This window comes from Fundulus heteroclitus, unplaced genomic scaffold (assembly GCF_011125445.2).
Source record: "Fundulus heteroclitus isolate FHET01 unplaced genomic scaffold, MU-UCD_Fhet_4.1 scaffold_64, whole genome shotgun sequence".
Lineage (NCBI taxonomy): Eukaryota > Metazoa > Chordata > Actinopteri > Cyprinodontiformes > Fundulidae > Fundulus > Fundulus heteroclitus.
The window spans coordinates 973,896-997,843 of NW_023397077.1; the positions used below are offsets into that span (position 1 = coordinate 973,896).

The 23,948-nt window shown below is 40.9% G+C and overlaps 1 protein-coding gene across 2 annotated transcripts in view; it reads right to left on the reverse strand.

Moving 5' to 3' along the window:
- Positions 1-23,948, reverse strand: part of auh (AU RNA binding protein/enoyl-CoA hydratase) — a 64,566-nt gene that overhangs the window by 26,909 nt on the left and 13,709 nt on the right. For both annotated transcript variants that reach the window (XM_036133571.1, XM_036133570.1), the window contains exons 2-4: positions 15,438-15,505; positions 14,369-14,456; positions 13,995-14,081 (exon numbers count right to left, since the gene is read on the reverse strand). In XM_036133571.1, coding sequence (XP_035989464.1) covers positions 13,995-14,081; positions 14,369-14,456; positions 15,438-15,505 — 243 coding nt within the window. The remainder of the gene's footprint in view (positions 1-13,994; positions 14,082-14,368; positions 14,457-15,437; positions 15,506-23,948) is intronic.

Genomic DNA, 23,948 nt, shown 5'->3' on the forward strand with positions numbered 1-23,948 from the left:
GGCCAATACAGCACCACCCACCTGTGGAAAATGGCGCTACTGACCATTTTGGTCAAATGTTGAGTTCTGGGCCCAGATGTGGTGAGGCTGAGTTGTTAAAGGAGGCCAATCTGACCCATGAACTTTGGTCACGTTTGGTGACATTAAGTATTGGCACCCCTTTTTGAGGCACTTCCCAGCACAGGATTTGGACCAAACTGACAGAGTACAATCACCCGGTGATGCTGAACACAACCATGCTAGCGGCTAACGGTTAGCATGTTGCTAACCAGAAGTAGCTTTAGAAAGGTCCTACCAACTTCTGCTTAGCCGGGGTTGTTCTGCCTTTACAGACAAATAGAGGGCTACAGCTGTGAGGGAGTCTCCATGACAACCCTTTTAGCCAGAGGCTTCTAGGAGGTCCATTGACTTAACATGGCACCTTTCGAAGGCCACTGCGGGTGCTGTGAAGACCGTAGGAAGCTGAAATTTGCAGTGTTACTTCCCGTTAGTATTTTTGACGGTACCACGAGGCAGACGCCTTGCTAAATTTCTTCAGAATTTTTTTAGTTGTTCTTCATCTTCAAATTCTTCAATTTTTTAAAATTTTTTCAAATTTTTCAAATTCCTTCAAATTTGTTCAAATTCTCAAAATTTCTTCAAAATTTTTAAATTCTTCAAATTTTTCAAATTCCTTCAAACTTTTTCAAATTCTCCAAATTTCTTCAAATTTTTCAAATTCTTCAAATTTCTTCAAATTTTTCAAATTCTTCAAATTTTACAAATTCCTTCAAAGTTTTTCAAATTCTTCATATTCCTTCAAATTCTTCTATTTCTTTAAATTCTTCTATTTCTTTAAATTCTTCAAACTTTTTCAAATTCTTCAAATCCCTTCAAATTTTTACATTTTTTCAAATTCTTCAAATCTGATTTCGATGTTTTCTGCATCTTCTGCTCAATCATTCTGCAGATTAGCATTCTCACTGCTGTTTCGCAGGAACAGCCTTTTCTAGTTTATTGTTAGTTTTCATTGTCATCAGTTATTTTCTGTCATCTTCACTTCACCTCCTCAGTAGTCAGTCAAAACCTGTTAACAATTTACCAGTCAATTAGCCAGACCCTTGTTCCACCTGTTAAGTGCTCTATTTAAAACTCCCTCTGTCTTCAGTTCAGCACTGGGCCATCTTCTGCTATCCACCACTCCATGCCAGTCCCTCTGTAAGTCTTTGTATTCTGCTGTTCGTTCCTGGAGAAGCTCTGCTCTTTGTCCAGGTGTCTTCTGTGAATTGCTAACCTGACAAGCTGCTCTGGAGAAGCTCTGCTCTGTGCCCCGGTGTCTCCTGTGAACTGCTAACCTGACTAGCTGCTCCGGAAAGGCTCTGCTCTGTGCCCTGGTGTCTCCTGAGAACTGCTAACCTGTCAAGCTGCTCTGGTGAAGCTCTGCTCTGTGTCCTGGTGTCTCCTGAGAACTGCTAACCTGTCAAGCTGCTCTGGTGAAGGTCTGCTCTGCCTCCCCTCCGCCCGTTGGTGGCGATCGCTACACGGGCCGGAGAAGCGGCAGCAGCTAGCAGCAGCAGCAGCTACAGCAGCAGCTGCTGCTATTACGCCCCCGTTCACGGGCGCTAGTACTTCTGTGTTTACGCTGCAATGTCGCCGACACCCCCACCCATTTTAACAAGACAAAAACACCTAAATAATACTGCCTGCGTGTTTATAAGGCAGCTGTATGTCGCGGTACGGAACACTTGGCCAGCATTTCACAGACTCGCTCCGTCCCTTCAGGCTTTTGCTGTGTGGATCTGGCAATCTGATACCATCAACCATCAACTTACTCTTAAAACGATCTTGTGATACGTTATCTAAAGAAGAAAAATACGTGGAGAACTCGTCAGTTTCTCTGTTTGCGTCCGCTATTGTCTTCGCCTTTTGCCAACCAGTCCGGCGCGCATGCGCGAAAACCCCGGATCAAAACAATAACAATGAACTGGTCTATAGAGGTGCAACGATCGGACAAGTACCAAGTCATCCTCATATAACAGTTTGAGTTTGACCCCTCCTGAGAACACCCACAATCTCCTCTGCAACCACTAGTGGTTTTATTGGGGAGGTCAAACAGAAGTGGGGTCAATGGACAGCCCTGCCTTGTTATTTTATCAGTACGGACAGAGGCCTGCGGTGTAGCATATAAAATCCTTATCCACAAACAAAATAGTGGACCAAAGCTGCAAAAAGATTCATACTCAATCTGGTCAAATGCCTTGTAAGCGTGAAGATAGAGTAAAACCTCTTCGGTAGCTGAAGTTTCTGAGGAATAAAGAATATTAAAAAGCCTCCTTATGTTGCTATCGCCCTATAATAAACCCAGTTTGATCTGGATGGATCACTGTACACATAACAGACTCTAATCTACTAGCCAGGACCTTGGTCAAGATTTTGTAGTCACAGCAGAGTAGACTCACCGGCCTGAATGACTCACATTTCAGGGAGTTCTTTCCTTTCTTGAGAAGGACTGAAATGGTGGCCTGTGTCATTGTATGACAGTCTTGCGCTCCAATGCTTCGGTATATACGCTTTTTTTTGTCTACTTTATATAAGTATATACGCTTTTTAAAAGAGGGCTTAGTTTGGATGAGAATTTCTTGAATAATTCAATAGGGAAGCCATCCGGCCCTGGAGCCTTACCACTCTTCATCTTTTTAATTGCCCGATCAATTTCAACAGGTGAAATGCTGCTATCCAAGACTGCCCTGTCTTGTCGGTCTACGGTTGGAATCTCAAGACCATCGAAAAACAGAGCTATGTTACTGCTATCACACTTTCCAGTGAAGTAAAGGTCCTCACAATTTTTTTCTATTGTTTATAAATCATCATTAATATCTGCTATAAACCATCAGTTGAAACGGATTGTTTGTGATGGAGCTTCAGAATTTTTTTGATCAACCTCCTTTATCAAAGATATCAACTCATTAAGGCACGCTGACCGTCTTCTGTTCATGCTTACATTATAGGATATTATCTGACCCCGTAAATACGTTTCATTGCTTCCCACAGGATAAAGTAGCTTGTGTCTGGTGATTGATTTGTTTCTAGAAAGAAGTCAATTTGGGTGGGTAGGAAGTTGACAAAATCTTCTTCAGACAAAAGATGTGGATTCAGTATCTAGGTGCGTTGCGGAGGATCATTATCTGGACAGCAAAGCATCATTGTCATTGGGCTATGGTCAGAGATAACGATGCTCTCATAATCACTAGACCTCAGCAGGGGGAGGAGTTTCTTGTCCAGTAAGGAATAGTTTATCCTGGAGTAGGAACTATTGGCTGAAGAGAAAAAGGAATACTGTCTAGAAACCGGATTTCTATATCTTCATGCATCAATCACCCCATATGGAGAAAAGCCTTAAAAGTCTCCGCTGATTTACCAAATGTTCTCGTTACAGCTCTGGAACAGTCCATAGGGGGGTCCAGAACACAATTTATCCCAGTTTGGAGCATTGCGGCAGGCCAATATCACTGGTAAATTGCATAAGTGTCCTTGAACAATAATAAACAGACCATCTTTATCTCGAATCATGTTTGTTTGAACAAATTACACTTCCCCATGAAAGAGAATGGCCACACCACGACATTTAGCTTTAAATTTGGAGAGGAAAATCTGAGAAAAACCCGCTCTCTTTAGCCAGGAGTGATCATTATTAGGCAGATGTGTTTCAGTTAAGAATGCTATGCCTGTTTGCAGCTTTGATAGATGAGAAAACACCTTCCTACGCTTTACTGGGTGGTTAAACCCTTTGGTGTTCCAGTTTGTAAATTTAATATTTACCCCCCACTAATATTAGGGGTCGTCATATTCTGGTATCTGAAATGATCTGACAGCAACCTTCTTAGAAACATCCTCATTGTTAAACCTTTTTGTAAATAATAGATCTCTATTTAGACATCGTACCATTGAAGTTGATAATAGAAAACATGAAAACCATATAAAATACAAAAACAGAATCAAACATGTCCCGTAAACAAACCCATTGCTGGCCTCTACCCAAATGAGAGGCTGCATACCCCCCCAGTCGTATACTATCACACAACATCACAAAGCTTACCTCGTGAGACCAAGTCTTACCAACACTATATGAATAACAGAACAATATGCTACAGCTAATCTTAACCATAATCTGATACAGTGCACAGTCAGTGAGTTTCCAACATAGCACCTTATTTATATATACTTTATGTGAGTAACCTTAACAAACAAACATAAACAAAGGTGTCTGAACCAAATCATCATGTGTCATCAGGGCTCTAACAGTTCAAAGCAAAAAGTTTAGATAAAGAATACAATTTCTGCTGGTACCAACTGGATACCTAAGAACAACCTTCAGTAGAGTCCAAACCATCCAGTTATGTTAACCAGGCCTCATGGCCCAAAAATGAACAGTGAAAGCGTTTAAGGACTTTGTTAGGCTTAAGTGCCAATTTCAGCCCGACCAGTTCCGTGCCCCTGGGGCCAACCCAGCCCAAAACAGAAAGTTCAACGCATATCTGTGGCCCTGCTGGCAGTCCTCCGCTGATGACTGGAGACATTAAAATCCCCTCTACTTAAACAAAGTTATTCAGCCATACCTATGTATGCGGGATAGGGGAAACCACAGAAAGCACGTCTCTCCGTCACGTCTTCAGGATGCACAATTCAGGTTTTCCATCATGAAATCCTTGGTCCGTTTAGGGTCTTTAAAGCTTGTGCTCAGACCATCCGGAGTCGTTGATCTCAGCTTCTCTGGGTACCACAGCATACAGCGTACTCCTTCACAGCTCCTTAATAGGTCCCGCACTTCGTTGAACTCCACCCGCTGCTTGGCTTATCACCGTCCCCCGTAGTCAGTTGTTTCATCTGCCCATCTTTCCTTAGCATTTTCTCCTTTTCCTGGTAATAATGGCATCTGGGGATGACGGTTCTCGGCGGGTCATTGTTGCCTGGTCCAATAAAGGAGGTTTATCGAGACCAAGCATCTCAATTAGGCACTGAGATATAAAGTCCGTCATGCGCTTACTGTCCTCTCGTTTTTCCTCTATCCCGGTACTGCTCAGGTTATTACGGCAAGATCGTAATAACCTGATCCTCATTTTGTGCTTTCTGAGCAGCGAGCTCCCTGTGCACGTTAGCCATGTCGCACTGCAGAGCAAACTCAAGGGCGACCACCCATTTATCTAGGGCTTCACTCTTGGCATCAGCATTATCGTTGGCTAGTTTAATTTCTGATCTTAGCTGGTCCACGTGGTTCAGAATTTCAGCGGATTATGCCTCTGCTTTGGTGAGCAGTTCCGTCCTCAGCTCGGAGACTGCTGAAAGGATGGCCTGATATCCAGTTCCCCGGTCGGGTGCAGCATTAAGTACAGCATCAGGTTCACCGTTAGCCTCTGTTCTAGTTTTGGAGCTAACCTTTGTGTCAGATGCTTTCTGTTGGTTTTTTGACATTTTCACCAAGCGTATGGTACAAAAATTAAAGCCTGGTTTGTCATGTTTTCCTCGATCGTGAGTGTGACGTCTTCATTAAATAGCTGCTTCTATATTTATTAATTTATTAGTGTTGGCAAGGAGCTCAGTCAAAACGCGTCCTCACATGGTGCTGCTCAAACCGGAAGCCTCTAAATATTCTTCCTAAGAGTGTAATATCACTCCGCCCCTCTGCGTACACATCTCTCTCCTGAAATGTACAGCTATCCGTCTCTGTTGGGAGGAGTAGTTGGACTGCACTGCCCTTTTTCTAACATGAAGCTAAAATAAACGTAACTTTTATATTGAATTCATTTATTTAGTTCATTGTTGCTAGCATGTACTCCGGGCGTGGGCTGCCTTACATGAATGCACGTCTAGTTCAGGTATTCTTGTAGACTGTTGAGGGGGTCAGATCTGCTCGGGTGCTTCTCCGATGACGTCACAATATGGCAATTCCAGTCAAACAAACTACATCGCGCCCGCGGTCTCCATTTGTTACAAATCATTTTTATTTTGTTAATTTACGGTTATTTTCCAGTAACTTAATCGAGGCATGAAAACTTTTAACATCATTTTGGAATGCTTGTGTGGTAGTCTGACAATTTAATCGGTAATTTTGCAGGATCAAAGATACATCTTAAGAGATATTGCATTCTTCCATTTTTTGAAAAGGTTGTGAAAGGAAACTAAACCATAAAATCTTTTCATTTTTAATAAAAGTCTGCAGCCATTTTATTTTATCACGGCCTTCATCACTTCAAAATCAATAACGTTTGTTCCTCCTTTTACTACTGATTTTACTATGTCGTTCTTTCTGATCACATGTTTTTTATTCCAGATGAAATTGTGACGAATTTGATAATTTTTTTATTGTAGTATAATTATAATTATAATTATAATTATAAGTATAATTGTAGCATATGTAGTATCCTTTGGAGCCAACTGTCAAATATTTGTTGAATTTTATCTTTTTTTTTGTAAAATGGGTTGAATATTTGTTCTGTCATTTTCAGTGTGGTCCTTGTTAATCATTATACCTAAATATTTGACCTAATTTTTATCAATTAACGTGGGTTGATTATTTTTAATTGCTAAGATTTCACATATTTTCATGTTCATCTTTAAGCCTGAAGCTTTTGATAAAAAATAAACTGCTAAATTAACTAAATAAAATTGATTCATTACAAATGCAGACCACGGGCTCAATGCAGTTTGTTTAAGTGGCGTTGCCATAATGTGACGTCATTGGGAGGCGCAGGGACCATGGAGAATTTCTTCGTAAAAATTGTCCGTTTACAAAACGCAACCCCGCTCTTGAAGAAAACCTACAACCCCGCTATAATTACGTTAGTGAGTTGTACGCACCAATCAGAATGTTTTGCGTAATTGCGCAAACGTTAAACCAATCATGTATAGTGACGTCATTGGGAAGCGCAGGCCCCCGAGCAGATCTGACCACCCGAGCAGATCTGGTACCTACACCGTAATGCTCCGAATATCCATTAAGTGGAGCGGCTTTGTTGTTAACCAAAGTCGTACTTAATATTGAAGGAATTCCTACACTACATCCAGAATCAACATTTCATTACTTTACTGTAGGTTTTTCAATATAGACCTAGATGATAAGGCATATGGAAAGTCCTAAATTGAATGAGAAAGAGAATCTATAGAAAGAGATAAAGTTAATGACGAGGAGATCAAAACTCAAATCTCTGTCTTTGCAAATCATGAATTGTCAAATATATCAGTTGAAACACCCAAAGAATTGTTGATCCTGTTGATTTAGACACCCTCACAATGAATGTTTAGCCCCTCTATAGTTAAGTTACTTTTATCATATAAGGAACAAAGCAAAGGTAAAACCTATTCTTTCAAGGCAAAAATATGGAAACACTACTCTACACCTTCATTTCATCATGACTGTCCGTCCGTTGTCTTCCGCTTATCCGGGGTCGGGTCGCGGGAGTAGCAGCTTCAGTAGGGAGGCCCAGACGTCCCTCTCCCCAGCCACTTGGGCCAGCTCCTCAGGAGGAACCCCAAGGCGTTCCCAGGCCAGCCGGGAGACATAGTAGTGACTGGATTAGTGTAATTCTCTTTATCTCTGAATCGGTCAGTCCTCACTCAAATGTCTGCAGCTAGCTGGTTCAAATGCTGCTGCACACCTTTTAATGGAAAAACATAAAATAAAGCATATTACCCGATCCTGGCCTCCTTTCACTGGTTGCCTGTTTATCCTTGAGTTCAGTTTAAAGAACTTCTGTTTGTTTTTAAGGAGTTAAACAGCTTATTATTATTGTTGTTGGTTTTTTTTGTAATTGTTGAGTATTTACCCAAGTCATTTTATTAGATGTTATTTTGTTTTATCTCCTGTTAAAGTGCTCTTTAAATAATGATGACAATGATGATGATTATGATCACAAGAAACTTTTGCATCATCACCCAGAAGCTGGAAAGAAAAGAGACAAAAACATTTTTCACACCTCACTTAGAAACTCAAGGAATTATTTTAAACTAAATATTTTAGACTAAAATATTAAACTGTTTATTGATTGTTGTTTTTTCTTTAATCCCACCGTTATGTTTAGTAATTTCTGTCAAAAGCTGCAGCATTTTGATTTAATTCATCTGAATGCAGTATATGCAAGCCCTACTCTGATTGGCTGGTGAGGTGGACAGTTTTTGAAGTCACGAGCACACAGACAGAATCCAGCAAGCGCACAGCTGGTGTTGAGCGTGGAAGTAGCAGGTCACAGGCAGACACAGAACCGAGCGCGAGCATAGTGGGTTGAGAAGAGTTTATCAGATTTGAGCTCACGTGTGATGTTTAAACGCTGAATACCTGTCTCACTGCGCGCTCAAACAAAAGACACAAATATTGCTCCAGAAGTGGGTATACGTATATTGATACGTACAGTCAGTATTCTGACTCAAAAATAAGTGGCTATGCTATACGCCGTATACCCGCGTACACCCTGGACTACACTGTCCGACTTCATGTGAGATTGTGACGCATTGACACCCATTGTGCAGCTAAATTTTTTTTTTACAAACACAGCAAAATCCTTCATCATCCTTACCGTCGACAGACTGCAGCCATGTCCTGAATTACTCGTTTTCCATCCACTTTTGTTGAAATTTGCATTTTCCCATTCTCTAGCTCTTTCTCCGCCTCGAGCTTCCTTCCCGAACATTCTAAAAACAAATGGCTTTACGATCAACTGGAAGCAGTTCAGCGCAAACACGCGGAATCAGTTATATCTAATAATATATCTGACAAAACTGTTTTTATGACCGTAGTTTTTTTAGAAAAAAAATGGCATTTCTTATGCCACATTTAATGACTTTTAATGCCAATTAAGGCCTTAATTTAAAAAAATAATAATTTAATGACTTTTAATGCTCCGCGGAAACCCTGTGTAAGTTGACCTACCCAGAATCCCATCCGGAAACTGATTGAAGTCCCCACCTAATATTGTTTGATCCTGACCAAAACTACCTATAAGTTTATATAGCTTATTAAAAAAAACTGGGGTTATCTATGTTAGGTGCATATATGTTACATAGATTTACTCTGCTACCATTAATCTTAGCTTCTACATATATGAGTCAACTTTCCTCATCTTTATGTTGATTCAACAATACCAAATTCAATCTCTTATGTACCAAAATTACAACTCCTTGTTGACTATTAAAACAATTGTAATAAATCTGGTCTATCCACATGCACTTGAGTTTGACAATTTTTTGATCCGTCAGATGGGCCTCCAGGAGGAAGGCAATCTCAGCATTTTGAGATCTAAGGTGATTTAGACATCTCTTTAGCTTCTTTATCGAGCCGACCATTCTCTGTCTCCAAGTCTATAATATGCGTCTCTGCTTGCTCAAGTTTGTCATAAAGATCTGTGACGTCCGTCTCCATCTCGGTCTGGGTAGCTTTCACCACAAATACATCTGCTGGCAGATCTTGTAGTAGGATGCTCACCTGAGCCATCTCTCACATAGCTTTCTCCAGAGTAAACTGGATCTTCGCAATGACATTGTTGGGCACAGGTGGGCTAGGCGAGGCCGGATCAGGCCCCTCTCTGGTGTCTGCGGTGGCGTTAGCTCAGGGGTTAAAGCAAAAATAATCAATCTGACCTTGTCCTTTCCTAAAGTTCTGACTTTCCAAGTGAATGCGAGTTCAAACTATTGGCTATGCACTCAACAAAAATATAAATGCAACACTTTTGGTTTTGCTCCCATTTTTTGAGATGAACTCAAAGATCTAAAACTTTTTCCACATACACAATATCACCATTTCCTTCAAATATTGTTCACAAAACAGTCTAAATCTGTGATAGTGAACACTTCTCCTTTGCTGAAATAATCCATCCCACCTCACAGATGTGCCATATCAAGATGCTGATTAGACACCATTGCAACATGGGGCCGTGCATTATCCTGCTGCAACATGAGGGGATGGTCTTGGATGTATGGCACAACAATGGGCCTCAGGATCTCGTCACTGTATCTCTGTGCAATCAAAATTCCATCAAATAATGCACCTATGTTCTTTGTCCATAACAGACACCTGCCCATAACATAACCCCACCGCCACCATGGGTCACTCGATCCACAACATTGACAGCAGAAAACCGCTCACCCACACAATGCCACACACGCTGTCTGCCATCTGCCGACAGCAGATGTGTAAACTGGGATTCTTCCGTGAAGAGAAACACCTCTCCAACATGCCAGAAACCAGCGAATGTTAGCATTTTCCCACTCAAGTCAGTTACGACGACGAACTGGAGCCAGGTGGAGACCCCGATGAGGACGATGAGCATGCAGATGAGTTTCCCTGAGACGGTTTGTGCAGAAATTCTTTGATTATGTAAACCGGTTGTTTTAGCAGCTGTCCGAGTGGCTGGTCTCAGACGATCTTGGAGGTGAACATGCTGGATGTGGAGGTCCTGGGCTGGTGTGGTTACATCTGGTCTGCGGTTGTGAGGCTGGTTGGATGTACTGCCAAATTCTCTGAAACACCTTTGGAGACGGCTTATGGTAGAGAAATGAACACCTTTTTGTGCAGATTGCCCAACAATTCTCTTCTGTACTGGGCAATAATGCCGTGAGTGCAGTGATAAGAAGCACGTGCATTTAATACTGAGTCTTAAAAGTGCTCTCTGATCTTCAGCAACCAACTTGATCAGGTCAAGGAGAGTCTGTGAGGGACAGGTCATGCGCGGCTATAAATGCACACATGCAAAGTTTATGGTTACACACACAGTCGGCCATGGATGCAGGTTCCCAGTTTCTGTAGCTGTTTCACACAGGGTGACCAGATCTCAAATGACAAAATGTGGGACAATAGGATGCTTGTGAGGGACAATGTGTGACACATAACCAACACTATGATGAGGATATACATTTTACTTTAACACAGATCGATCATTACAATAATCCGTCTCTGCTTTGACTGTTGTTGCATAACAAATATTTATCACAACTCACGAGTTTTTAAAAAGGGCATTATTTAACTTTTTTGAAGTTTAATAAAACTGTTAAATTTTTGCCATGTGACTGCCGACCTGTCCAGTTTGTAACCCATGTCCCCGCCTCTCGCCCACGGACTGCTGGAGATAGTCACCAGCCCCCGATGACCCTGTAATATGACGAGCCGCGTTTACCCATCAGATACGACTCGATGTAACACCTGCATGGAGAAGTGGGTATAGAAAATTGATGGATGGATGGATGGATGTGATGTTAAACTTTAAAAAAAGGTTTTAAAAATAGTTCTAAGTTTATCTATTAACTAGCTTTTAAAGATAAACATTATTTAATTATAAAAATGTTAATAAACTTTGGAGGAAAATGAGTCCATAGATCGACAAGGGGGTTTTTGAGCTGTGTTTCTTGTGCGATTCGCTTCTACAATGTCACTTCACATTGTGATCCACTCCATGTAAAAATAAACAAAGAACTTTGGCAAATTTCATAAAAAGCTCTCTGAGAATCACCTTTCTCTGGCCTCACCCAGAGGAGGCACCTATTACTATTCACCTCTAAACGGCTTATTTATTAGGCACCTGCCATAGCATTTGCAAGGAGGAGTTTATCAGCTAAGTTACTGCAAAAGAGGGAATAAACGCGGACAGATGACATGGCCACAGGTGGAAATAACAATAGACACGCTTACCAAGGGAGTTGTTCTCAAATGTTTGATTCACTGAACTTTTTAAGTTGCTGGTTTGCATGAATTCAAAGAAAACATTTGACCACCACTTCTCTCATTCATGCGTTCTGTGGCCAGTCTGAGATGTTCTTCCAAAAGTTAAAATGATCGGAACACCAACAAACCTCAGACAGGCAGATGTCCGCTTTGCAAAGACCCGCCCTACTCTCTTTCTGAATGGCTAATGTCCCGGCTCTGCCAGGTTTCACTGGTTGAGTGCAGGTTCAGTTTAAAACTTTGAATAAAAAGTTTAAACGGAACCAAGTCTATCTATTTTTTGCCCTCAAATTCCAATTGACGGAAAACTGTTGCAGCGACGCAGAACTTTCCCTCATGGTCTATGCCAACTAGGGCTGGGTATTGTTAGGAACCTCACAATTCGATTATTGGAGTTGCGATTCAATTCAATACTGATTTAAAGGCTTTGATTTTCATTTAGTAAAAAGTAGTAAGACAAAAATTATTTAAGTTCCTGTTGAGATTTTGTAAATATTTATTTTCATGCCCATGTAAATATATGAATGTGACCTCACATTGCTGAGCAAATAAACATTACAATTGACACATTATTAAGAACTACTTTGCACAATGTGTGTAAACGAATATCAGGAAACTGTTTTGTATAAACAATACAAAATAAAGTACATGTAAAGTAAACTTAGGAATTGCTTATCTCCTGGAAGTGATATAAAGATAATCCATCCATCCATCCATCCATTTTCCGAACCGCTTTATCCCTCATGGGGTCACGGGGGTTGCTGGTGCCTATCTCCAGCGTTCACTGGGCGAGAGGCGGGGTACACCCTGGACAGGTCGCCAGTCTGTCGCAGGGCAACACAGAGACAAACAGGACAAACAACCATTCTCACACACACACACTCACACCTAAGGACAATTTAGAGAAGCCAATTAACCTAACAGTCATGTTTTTGGTCTGTGGGAGGAAGCCGGAGTACCCGGAGAGAACCCACGCATGCACAGGGAGAACATGCAAACTCCATGCAGAAAGACCCAGGGGTGTACTCGAACCCAGGACCTTCTTGCTGCAAGGCAACAGCGCTACCCACTGCGCCACTGTGCAGCTCTCAGCAGAGTCGACTTGATTTGTTCACGGTGTACAAATCTGTCAAGTTTGGTGTATGTAAACATTCTTACCAATTGAACACGTGTACAGTGTTGGCACGGCGACTTCTGTCATGTGTTGGTATTGCGTAGCGTGGTTTGAGTGCCTCTAACATATTTTTGAAACCCTGGTTTTCAACAGCACTGTACGTCCTGACAATTGAACACGGCAACAGACTTTGTGATTTTCTGTGTACGGGCGCAGTTAGTGGTGCCAGTTTTGAGATAAATAATTTGTCGATTTGCATCTGTTTGGAGTCAACAGGTTTAACAGGTTGTTGTAGAGCGTCCATATGATATCTGATTAAGTGGTTGTGTGAATTTGTGGTGTTACTGCAGTACTTTAATTCAGTCTGGCACAGCTTACAAACTACCTTGCTTTTGTCAATTTCCTGATCTGCAGATTTACACGGGAATCCAAAATGAGCCCAAACATCAGACTTAAAAGTTGACAGAGTTGGCTTTCTGCTGCTGCTCGCCATGACTGTTGTTGTGCGATCTAATTTGGCCTCCATACTAAGGTGCTTACAACAGTAATCAAATACACAGCCCCCTCCACGGGTCAGGAGGTGAATTGAATCAGAGGAGCTCCCAAATTAATTATAAATTGGGAACTATTGCGATGAATCAATTTCTCAACTATTTTACCCACCCCTAATGTCAGCAATGATGAATATGCGTCTTTCAAACTATTGATCTTCCATTACAGACACTTTCATCTGGTCCCTCCACACCTCAGCTCTTGTGAACAGAGCACAGCAGCTTCTGCACTTTTTGCGTGGGATGAGACGAGCAAACCTCCCTCTCCCACCCTCACCAATTTCCACAATTACGATGGAGAACTTTAACCCATGCGTTAGCTTCAATATTGCTAGTATTAATAGCCGCCTGCTTTGTTCTAGTAAACCACCTAACCAAGTTACTTGTACACCACTTGTGCAGTAGGAAGTAAGGACTAGCTTCTACAAAAATACTGTAAAAACAGTGATTCGAAGAGAGGATTGTTCTAGGAGGCCATCTTGGTCGGCGCTCTCACGTGACTCCAGCATTTTTTTATGGAAATGTCTTATTCATCTAGGTTTTTACATTCTACTGTCCTTACGATACAACACTGATGCCAAAGTATAGCATGAACAGGAGTAAATAAACTGTCCAAAATGAACTTAGAAGTCTACAAAGTCCTTACCCAGCTCTGTGATGAGGGCTCTTGCTTTCGAAACAAATGGCCCCACCTCACTCTGAGTCATCTTTGCCCTCTCTTTCAGATCTGCACCTAAACACAAAAACACAACATCAAGTTTGTGTTCTGAACTGTTGTTGCAAGATGAACTATCAAGGGTTATATTCTGTGGTTACTGAACATGATGTTTAGAAAAAATCTCACTTGTTTTTTGTTCTCTGATTATAATGAAAAAAATCAATATAACACCTTAAATCTAAAAATAAGAAGTTGAATTATATGAATTGTTTTAATTTTACACTTTTCCCATTGATGACAATAATGGATATTTCTATTCCATTCTATGTAGGTTTTAAACAGTACATTCCCCAAGAGCATACCTGCACAGAAGATACCAGGAACCAAGCTGCATAAAATAACACTCCGCACTTTGCTGTTCTTCTTAATATCCTCTACAGTCTCAAACATCTAGAAGAAAAATAAACACCATATTTAAAATATTTTTACAATTCACAGGACCTTAAATAAGGGGCATATTTTAATGAACTAAAAAAGTGTATCTTTGTTAGTCAATAAAATATACAAAATATAGAAGATGCATCAGATATTTTATCGCTGTATTGTCAGCTGAGCGCGTTCAACCAGCGCGTTCAACCACGTCATCAACAGTAAAATGAGCAAAAGTCTGGGCTATTTCTGCCCTGTGATGGACTGCTGACCTGTCCAGGGTCTACCCCACCTCTCGCCCATTGACAGCTGGAGATAGACACCGGCACCTCTCGCGAACCCAGCAGGGATAAGCGTGTTAGAAAATGAATGATAAATGGACTGGGCTATTTCTATTTTTCCTTGCCATCAAGATCTTTGCCAACTGGTGCCAGAAAATGCTATTATTGGGCTTTCTTCGTCTGGAAACAAATGTTTACCACTCTTTACAGGCGCAGCCATGATGAACGGTTGAAAGCGCTCAGCTGACAATACAGCGATCTGATTGGCTGAGCAGCAAAAATCGAATCACGTGACCTCTTGGACCGGAGCGCCACAGTTTAGATATTTTATCGGCTATAACTCATTAATGTGCAAGTGAAAACGTGGGAACATTGGTGTTTTGAGATCACTGCTATGTGTAGCAACTTATCCCGATGGAAGAAAGTTGCCCCCTGACAGTTCATTCGAAACTTCTTAAGGAGACGTCCTACAAATTCTGGCCCACGGACTAGTAGTCAATGTAAGGAGGCATGCAAGGAATTCATTATCAAGGAAAGAACAAGGCTACCCACATATAAAGTAACCTTCCAGAGCAAACACAATACTTAAACAAGAGTGGTATCAAAACATATGAAACATTTAATAGTTGATAGAAAATAATTAGATAATTAATACAAGAGAGTCAAGTATTTCTATAAATTTTGTTCTTCACAAACCACAATAGGTTCTGAAAATACATACCATTTTGACAAGATTTTTGCTTATGGAATTTTTGGCTTTTGGTCGATTTATCCCAACAACAACAATACCTGAAAGACAGATGTAAAATACTGACATTTAATCATAAGACACAATACTATTTTGAAGAAGAAATAAAACATGTGAAACACTTGACAAGATGAAGTTATAATGGAACATATTAATCATTTTGCATCCTTTTAGACTTTTTTTTTTAGATAAATTTGTTTGCTGATGTCACTTTTTATTATTGTTTGTGTTGCGTTTTTTTAACCAATATATGGTGACCTTGAGTGTCTAGAAAGGCGCCTATAAATAAAATGTATAAGATAATAATAACAATATAATAATGACAATACTAATTATTATTATCAACAGATTACCAGTATTTTACAGTTTGATAGGAGGTCTTGCTAGGGCTTTGTGTGTGGACAGCTGGCTGTACCACTCCCTGGCCTGGGTGGCTCAAAGACGACATTAATGGCAGGGTTTCCCCCAGAAAATGGGGTTATCCTGGAGGCAGTTGTCTTGGTGGGTGGCGCGAGTTGCATGCGCGTAACATAGTATGTGTCAAGCAAATAACAGTTACCGCATTAGCCTATATTGAACGGTAGCTTTTCTCTATGTTGCTCTCAACCATCGATAACATCAAGCATTTCAACCTTAGCTTAGGTGGTGAAGTGCAAGTAAAGCATGGCTGCCCGCCAGGCTTATAATACGGTGGGGGAAACAGGGACATATTTTAGACTTGATCATCACAAAAGGTCTAAAGATTTCACAGGTCAATGTAACTGATGTTGCCCTATCTGATCACTTTTCTGTGACCTTTGAAAGCATAATTTCCAGTGACTCATTTAGCCAAAGGGACACAGTAAGAAAACGCAACTTTAGGGACAATGCCACGGAAACTTTTATTCAAGCTTTCTCTACTACTTCAACCTTGGGCAGCAACTCGGTAGATGAGGTAGTAGATAACTTTCATTATCTACTACCTCAGACATCATTGACTACATTGCTCCAGTTAAAGTGAAAGTTGTTTCCGGGAAGAATAAATCTCCTTGGAGAAATGCTCCAGCAGTTAGAGGTGAAAAAAGGGAGTGTCCGAAAGCTGAACGCAGGTGGAGAAAGAACAGACTGCAGGTTCACTATGACATCTATAAAGAGAGACTTTACAGATATAACTTACAACTGAAAAATGCAAGAGGATCTTTCTTCTCTGAGATCATCAAGAAAAACATTAATAATGCTCGTGTCTTATTTTCCACAGTCGACAGGTTAACAAATCCTCCTGTGTCCGTGGCTTCTGAACTCCAATCCACCAGGGCCTGCAATGAATTTGCTAACTTCTTTACTGAGAAAATCCTAAAAATTAGAGGATCAGTCTGTACATCCACACCAACTCTAGAACCAAAGCCGTATTCAGCTGGGAATAAGTTCCTCCTCCTGCTGCCTTGATGTTCTCCCCACAGTTTTCTTTAAGAAAGTTTTACCAGTCATAGCGTCTGATTTGACTCAGATAATAAACACGTCCCTTCTGTCAGGAGTTTTCCCCCAGTCCCTAAAAACAGCAATTATCAAACCACTGCTGAAAAAGAACAGTTTAGGCAAACTTCTACTCCAGAACTACAGGCCCATCTCAAACCTCCCCTTTATCAGTAAGATCATTGAAAAAGCTGTAATTCAACAATTAAACACCTTCTTAACTATGACCAGCCGCTTTGACGTTTTCCAGTCTGGCTTCCGTGCTCACCACAGTACAGAGACCGCCCTTATCAAGGTGTTTAATGACATCCATATAAATACAGACTGTGGAAGAACCACAGTGCTGGTTCTATTGGACCTCAGTGCAGCATTTGATACTGTCGATCACTCCTTTCTGTTAGAGCGCCTGGAAAACTGGGTCGGCCTCTCTGGTACAGCTCTCCACTGGTTTAAATCCTACTTAAAGGACAGGGACTTTTTTGTATCAGTAGGTAACTTTACATCAAAGATGACAAAAATCACATGTGGGGTTCCCCAAGGGTCCATCCTGGGTCCCCTCCTCTTCAATATCTACATGCTCCCTCTAGCTCAGATCATAAGAAACAACAACATCAGCTACCATAACTATGCAGACGACTCACAGCTTTACATCACCATGTCACTAGGTGACTATGGACCAGTTCAAGCACTGAGTAAATGCCTAGAAGAAATCAATACGTGGATGTGCCAAAATTTTCTTCAGTTGAATAAAAACAAAACAGAAGTAATAATTTTTGGACAAATAGAGAAGAGATCAAAAGTTAGCACACAGCTTCTGTCGCTTCAGCTAAAAACCACTAATCAGGCCCGCAACCTGGGTGTAGTGATGGACTCAGACCTAAACCTCCAAAAGCATCTAAAGACAATTACAAGGTCGGCTTTCTATCACCTGAAGAACATTTCTAGGATTAAAGGACTAATGTCTCAGCAGGATCTGGAAAAACTAATCCATGCGTTTATATTTAGTAGAATTGATTACTGCAACAGTGTTTTCACAGGTCTGCCTAAAAAGTGGATCAGACAGCTGCAGCCGATCCAGAATGCTGCTGCCCGCGTCCTCACTAAAACTAAGAAAGTAAAGCACATCACCCCAGTTCTAAAGTCCTTCCATGGCTCCCTGTATCTCAGAGAATAGACTTTAAAATACTTCTGTTAGTCTATAAATCTCTAAATGGCCTAGCACCTAAATACATCACAGACTTGTTATCAGTGTATCAACCCTCCAGACCACTCAGGTCTTCTGGCTCCAGCCTTCTCTGCATACCTAGAACCAGAACTAAACACGGAGAAGCAGCATTTAGTTCCTATGCTCCACTTATCTGGAACAAACTTCCAGAAAATTGCAAAGGTGCGGAAAGCCTGAGTTCCTTTAAATCAAGATTAAAAACACATTTGTTTAAGATTGCCTTCAACTGTTCTAGTTAACTGAATCACCACTTTTTTGTTCTTTTTTCTATCTACATTTTATTCCTACTTGCTTTTATTCTGTTTTATTTTTGCTATATTTTAATCATGTAAAGCACTTTGCATTGTCTTTGTACTGAATTGTGCAATATAAATAAATTTGCCTTGCCTGAATGGTGTTTGTGAGTGGGGATATGATGGTACCTACACAGATTGTGTCTATTCAGCAATGTGCTGTAAAAATCATGCCAAACATGGTGATCAATTGCATAACACCGACCATTTGCCTATAAGCAAACTCAAATATGGGCACAAATTCCAGTCATATATATATTTTGCTTATGAATAAGAATGTGTGGTTGTGTACAAATTTTAGTACATTATAAATCAAAATGTCCACAATTTTTACTTTTTTTCATTCATAGATAGGAATGTATGTGTGTGAAAAAGATTTGTATCTGTAGAAAATATTTACTCAAATAACAAATTTCAGAGCAACTGACTTAAAGGAGCTCAACAAGCTAATAAAGAAGGCTAGCTCTTTTTCTGGTGACCCTCCTATAACCTCTGGCAGGGTTTCCCGCAGCGCTATCTTGGCGAGGCGGCTGCCTCGCCAAACTCACGCTACCTCCTCGCCAACATTCCCAAAAAAAAAATAACTCTATATGCTTGCATGTTTATTTGACATTAACACGCATTTTTTTGTTGTTGCTTTCGCGCGTGCATATAGTGAATGGCAGGGAAAAAACACATGGATACGCCCCCCCCCGCTCCGCTCAAAAGTTGTCGTCTCCCCCCCGCTCCGCAAGTCGGTCCGCGCAAAACTAGTCGTCGCCACCCCCGCTCCGTGCAAACTTAGCCGTCCCTTCATCCCCCCATCCCTTCCCCCCCGCTCCGCGAGTCGGTCAGCGCAAAACTTGTCCACCCCCCCAACGCACCGCCTCGCCTAAGCAAATTCCTGCGGGAAACACTGTCTGGAGAGGACTGTGTAAAGGATTTCTCATAAAATTAAGAAATGTATGGAAATCCATAAGCATACTCTTCATCAAACTCTCGTACGGCTGTCAGAGGCTCCTCCAGATCAGCAGTAAAGATGAGTTCATATTGGCACCACAAATGTCACTTCTTCAGCTTGCTGTCACTCGCCTGACATTATCGCCGGACGATCGCACAGCAAGTGAGAGCAATTACACAGGCGGGCGACAAGCCAGAAATACAGTAGTACAATGCCACTATATGGTAACACTTTCACTTAACTGCCACTCCAGCCTCCTCATTCACTTTTGCAGGCTTGACCCTTTCTGGACTTGTCTGAGTAGTAATAATTGGTCATACAACTCAGGCTGACCGCAGACTATCAAACTATCAAGTGTTATTCCACTTTGAATGAAAACTGCTTCATCTCCGCTGCAGTCCTTTACCCTACATCACAGCCACATCTAGTTCCTGATTGGTTGACGCAATGCGACATGGCACAAAAGTTAAGCTTTTTCAATTCCAACCTTTCGCTTCACATCTTTCACAGGTGTCATGTTACTCTGGCTATCCTTTAATCACCAGAATTGACTGTGGCTTCGCGACACGTCACTTTTGTGTTGCGCCTGAGCATAGGCATATCATGTAAATCTGTCCCTCGGCCTGCCACATTTGCATTCATTGTGAACACACCTTAAGACAGACTGTTACAGGGGGATCCTTCCTGCTTGCAGCCATCATCATCTACATCAACTCGTTGAAGAAATCCCATAACATGAATTACATCAGCATTTATTTTACACAGGTGTTTAGATAACAGGCCAGATCTTTAATTGAAAAAAGGTCTGATCAACATTCATTAATAGGAATACCGATTGCTAGTCTTTTGCTTATGTTCACATATCATGCCAGCCCACTAGGGGGCTTTGGAGGATAGCCTACGGCTCCTCTCTTCGTTGTTGCCGTTAACATGGCGAGGTTGGCTGTACATATGTTGTAGTGGGAAGAAAACAAAAGTTCTCGTGAACTCATCTCAAAGTGGAGTTATTTTTGGATTAACACTGGTAGCAGAGGAAGGTTAGTAACTACAGAGTTCCGCCAACATTTGAAGAAGGAAAGTTCTATGAAAGCTGGAAGAATGAAGTCAATATGTGGACGAGAGTTACCAACCTGGAAAAAAAGAAACAAGCTCTCGCAGTTGCCCTGGCGCTATCCGGGAGGACACGGGACATGGCAATGGAAATTCCGGTAGATGATTTAAATAAAGACACTGGAATGGTCACGTTGTTGAATAAATTGGATGATTTGTTCCTAAAAGAGGAAAGGGTCATGATCTACGGAAGTACATCCATGGTGGATTTTATTATTGACTTTGAACAGCGTTATTCGCGCATGAAGAAATACAACATGGAGCTACCTGATGCAGTTCTGGCATTTAAGCTTTCGGATATTTCATGCTTGGATGTGACAGACAGGCTTTAACAGCATGCTCATATGTGACATTTGCTTCATTGAAATCCACTTTAAAGAGAATATTTGGTGATAAGAAAAAAAGTGGACCAGCAGAGAGCATCAACCAGGAGGCAGTGTTTGCAACAGAACAACGAAGACAAAAAGGCAGGACTTGGCAGCCCGACCCATGGCAAAAGAATCCACAGCCTGGCACCAACCCATTGGACAGGTAAAGGAAACGATCTAAGTGTGCTGTGTGTCAAAGTACGCATCACTGGGCCAAAGATTGTCTGCATAAAGCATAAAGTGTAAAAATCACTGAAGATAACACAGATGTGGAAGAATGTAATATTACTCTGTACATCAAAGAATTACCAACAGATGCAGAAATAATCATGACAGAATGTTTTGGCTCAGCAATAATAGACACTGCTTGTACTAGAACAGTTTGTGGACAAGAATGGCTGGATAACTACAGAACTACATTGCAGCAAAAAGGGATCAAGAGCATGAGAGACACAGAAATGAAAAGTCACAGGCCATTCAAGTTTGGAGATGGACAAACAGTGTACTCCATCAAAAAGGTAAAGATACCAGCCAAGATTGGCAACACGCAATGTAACATCGAAACTGAAGTCGTCCCTGTCAACATCCCACTGCTTTTGAGTAAAACATCATTAAAGAGAGCAAAAACAGTTCTGAATATGGAAAGAGACAGAGCAATGATGTTTAACCAGTCTGTGCAATTGGACTTCATCAGCTCTGGACACTACTGTGTGAACATTGTGGATAAAGAAAGTAAAAGTCCTACTCACTCTAATCAAATATTGGTGGAGGAAGAAATACTGGCTATAACAGACAAAATTAACCCAAGTGAGAAGATCAAAGTTCTGGAGAAACTTCATAAGCAGTTTGGACATGCTTCTGCTGAAAAGCTGCAATGGCAGCTTTGAACAATTCTGGCAACATCAAATCCAATCTGAAACTGTTGGCTAAGGATAAGCGTAAATACCGTAAGATTGTTATTCACGCTGGTGATAATGACATGCGGTTATAGCATTCAGAGGTCATTAAAGTTAGTATTGTTTTGGAGTGTAAGTTTCCTAAAACAATGTCGGACTCCGTAATTTTCTCTGGTCCCCTGCCAGATCTGACCAGTGATGACATGTTTAGCCGCATGTCATCATTCCACCCCTGGTTGTCTAGGTGGTGTCCTGAAAACGACTTGGGCTACATTGATAAGTGCCGAACTTTCTGGGGAAAACCTGGTCTGATCCGGAGAGACGGCATCCATCCCACTTTGGATGGTGTAGCTCTTCTTTCTAGGAATCTGGCCAGATTTATTAGTTCTTCAAAATGCTAACAACCCATGGACCAGACCAGGACCAGACTGTACTGTTACCCACCCATTACCCCCTTTGAGACAGTGTCTTTCCCACGACGAAAATTAAACAAAATAGAAGCTAATCTAAAAGGAGCAAATAATAACAATCTAAAAAAAACAATATGACTCAACTTGAACCAAAAAGTAAAACAATTAAATGTGGTTTATTAAATATAAGGTCTCTCCCTCCAAAGACTTTATTAGTTAATGAATTGATTTCTGAGAATCAGACTGATTTATTTTGTCTCACAGAAGCCAGGCTGCAAGAGGACTACATTAGTATAAATGAGTCAACTCCCTCTAATTATTTAAAATTCCCAATTTCCAAGTACAGGAAGAGGAGGAGGAGAAGAACCCATCTTTCAGTCTGATTTATTAATTAGTAGCGGGCCAATTAATAACTACAAGTATTTTGAAGATTTAACCCTTAGTTTCCCTTATCCAAACCGAAAAGCAATAAAACTTCTTTGTTTTTTTGTATCGTACACCAGGCCCTTACTCTCAGTTTTTAGATCAGTTCTTAGACTTATCTGATTTAATGTTAAACACTGACAAGGTTTTTATAGTGGGGGATTTTAATGTTCATGTCGACAATGAATGTGACAACCTTAATGTAGCTTTTAACACTATCCTAGAATTGGTTTTGCTCTAAATGTACATAAACCGACGCACTCTTGTCTTCATACTTTAGTCTTTGTTCTGATATATGGCATTGATTACGAAGAATTAACAATATTTCCTCACAACCCTGTCCTATCTGACCATTTTTAATAACCTTTCAGTTCAATTTAACGGAGTTCTCCACCCCCAAAAGACGGTTTCATTATAGTAGATCTTTATCAGATAATACTGTATCAAACTTTAAACAGTCTGTCCACCCTTTTAATTTCTTCAGTATCACAGAAATGCCCAGCAGATGACAGCAATGTTGTCTCTTCCCATTCACAAATTGACGCTTATGTTGACGGTGTCACTTCGTCGTTGTGTTTTGCATTAGACAACATAGCCCCCTTGACAAAGAAGGTGATTATTTACAGGAAGCTGGCTCCCTGGTTTAATTTAGAACTGCGTTCTATGAAGCACAATCTTAGAAAATTGGAGCGAAAATGGCGCTCTACATGTCTAAAGGAATCCTATCTGGAAAAACAGTCTGCTGTTGTATAAAAAGACCCTGCACAGAGTTGGAGCAGCATATTTTTCATCATTAGTAGAGGAGAATAAAAATAACCCTAGGTTTCTCTTTAGTACATGTAACCCAGGTTAAACCAGGTTAAAATTGCTTGGTCCCATTTTTTTTCAATTACCTGAACACACCACAAGACACACCCTTTTAGTCTAACCAATCAGAGTTCAGGCGCATTTTATAAGCTGAGGTGAGTTTCCCCAATCAGAGGTGTGAGGGGGAAGCCACCGGAGCAGCTGCACTCGTGTCTACTACCGTGGTGTTTAGAAACCAACTGGTGCCACGGTGTGTTGAATATCTGCGGGAATTGGCCAGGTGAGCCCGGCTGTGGCAAGACAAGGCAAGGCAAGGCAAATTTTTTTATATAGCACAATTCAGTACAGAGACAATGCAAAGTGCTTTACATGATTAAAATATAGGAAAATAAAACAGAATAAAAGCAAGTAGGGATAGAATGTAGAAACAAAAAAGAACATTAAAAACAGTAGAACAGTTTAACTAGAACAGTCAAAGGAAACTTGATTTAAAAGAACTCAGGCTTTCTGCACTTTTACAGTTTTCTGGAAGTTTGTTCCAGATAAGTGGAGCATAGGAA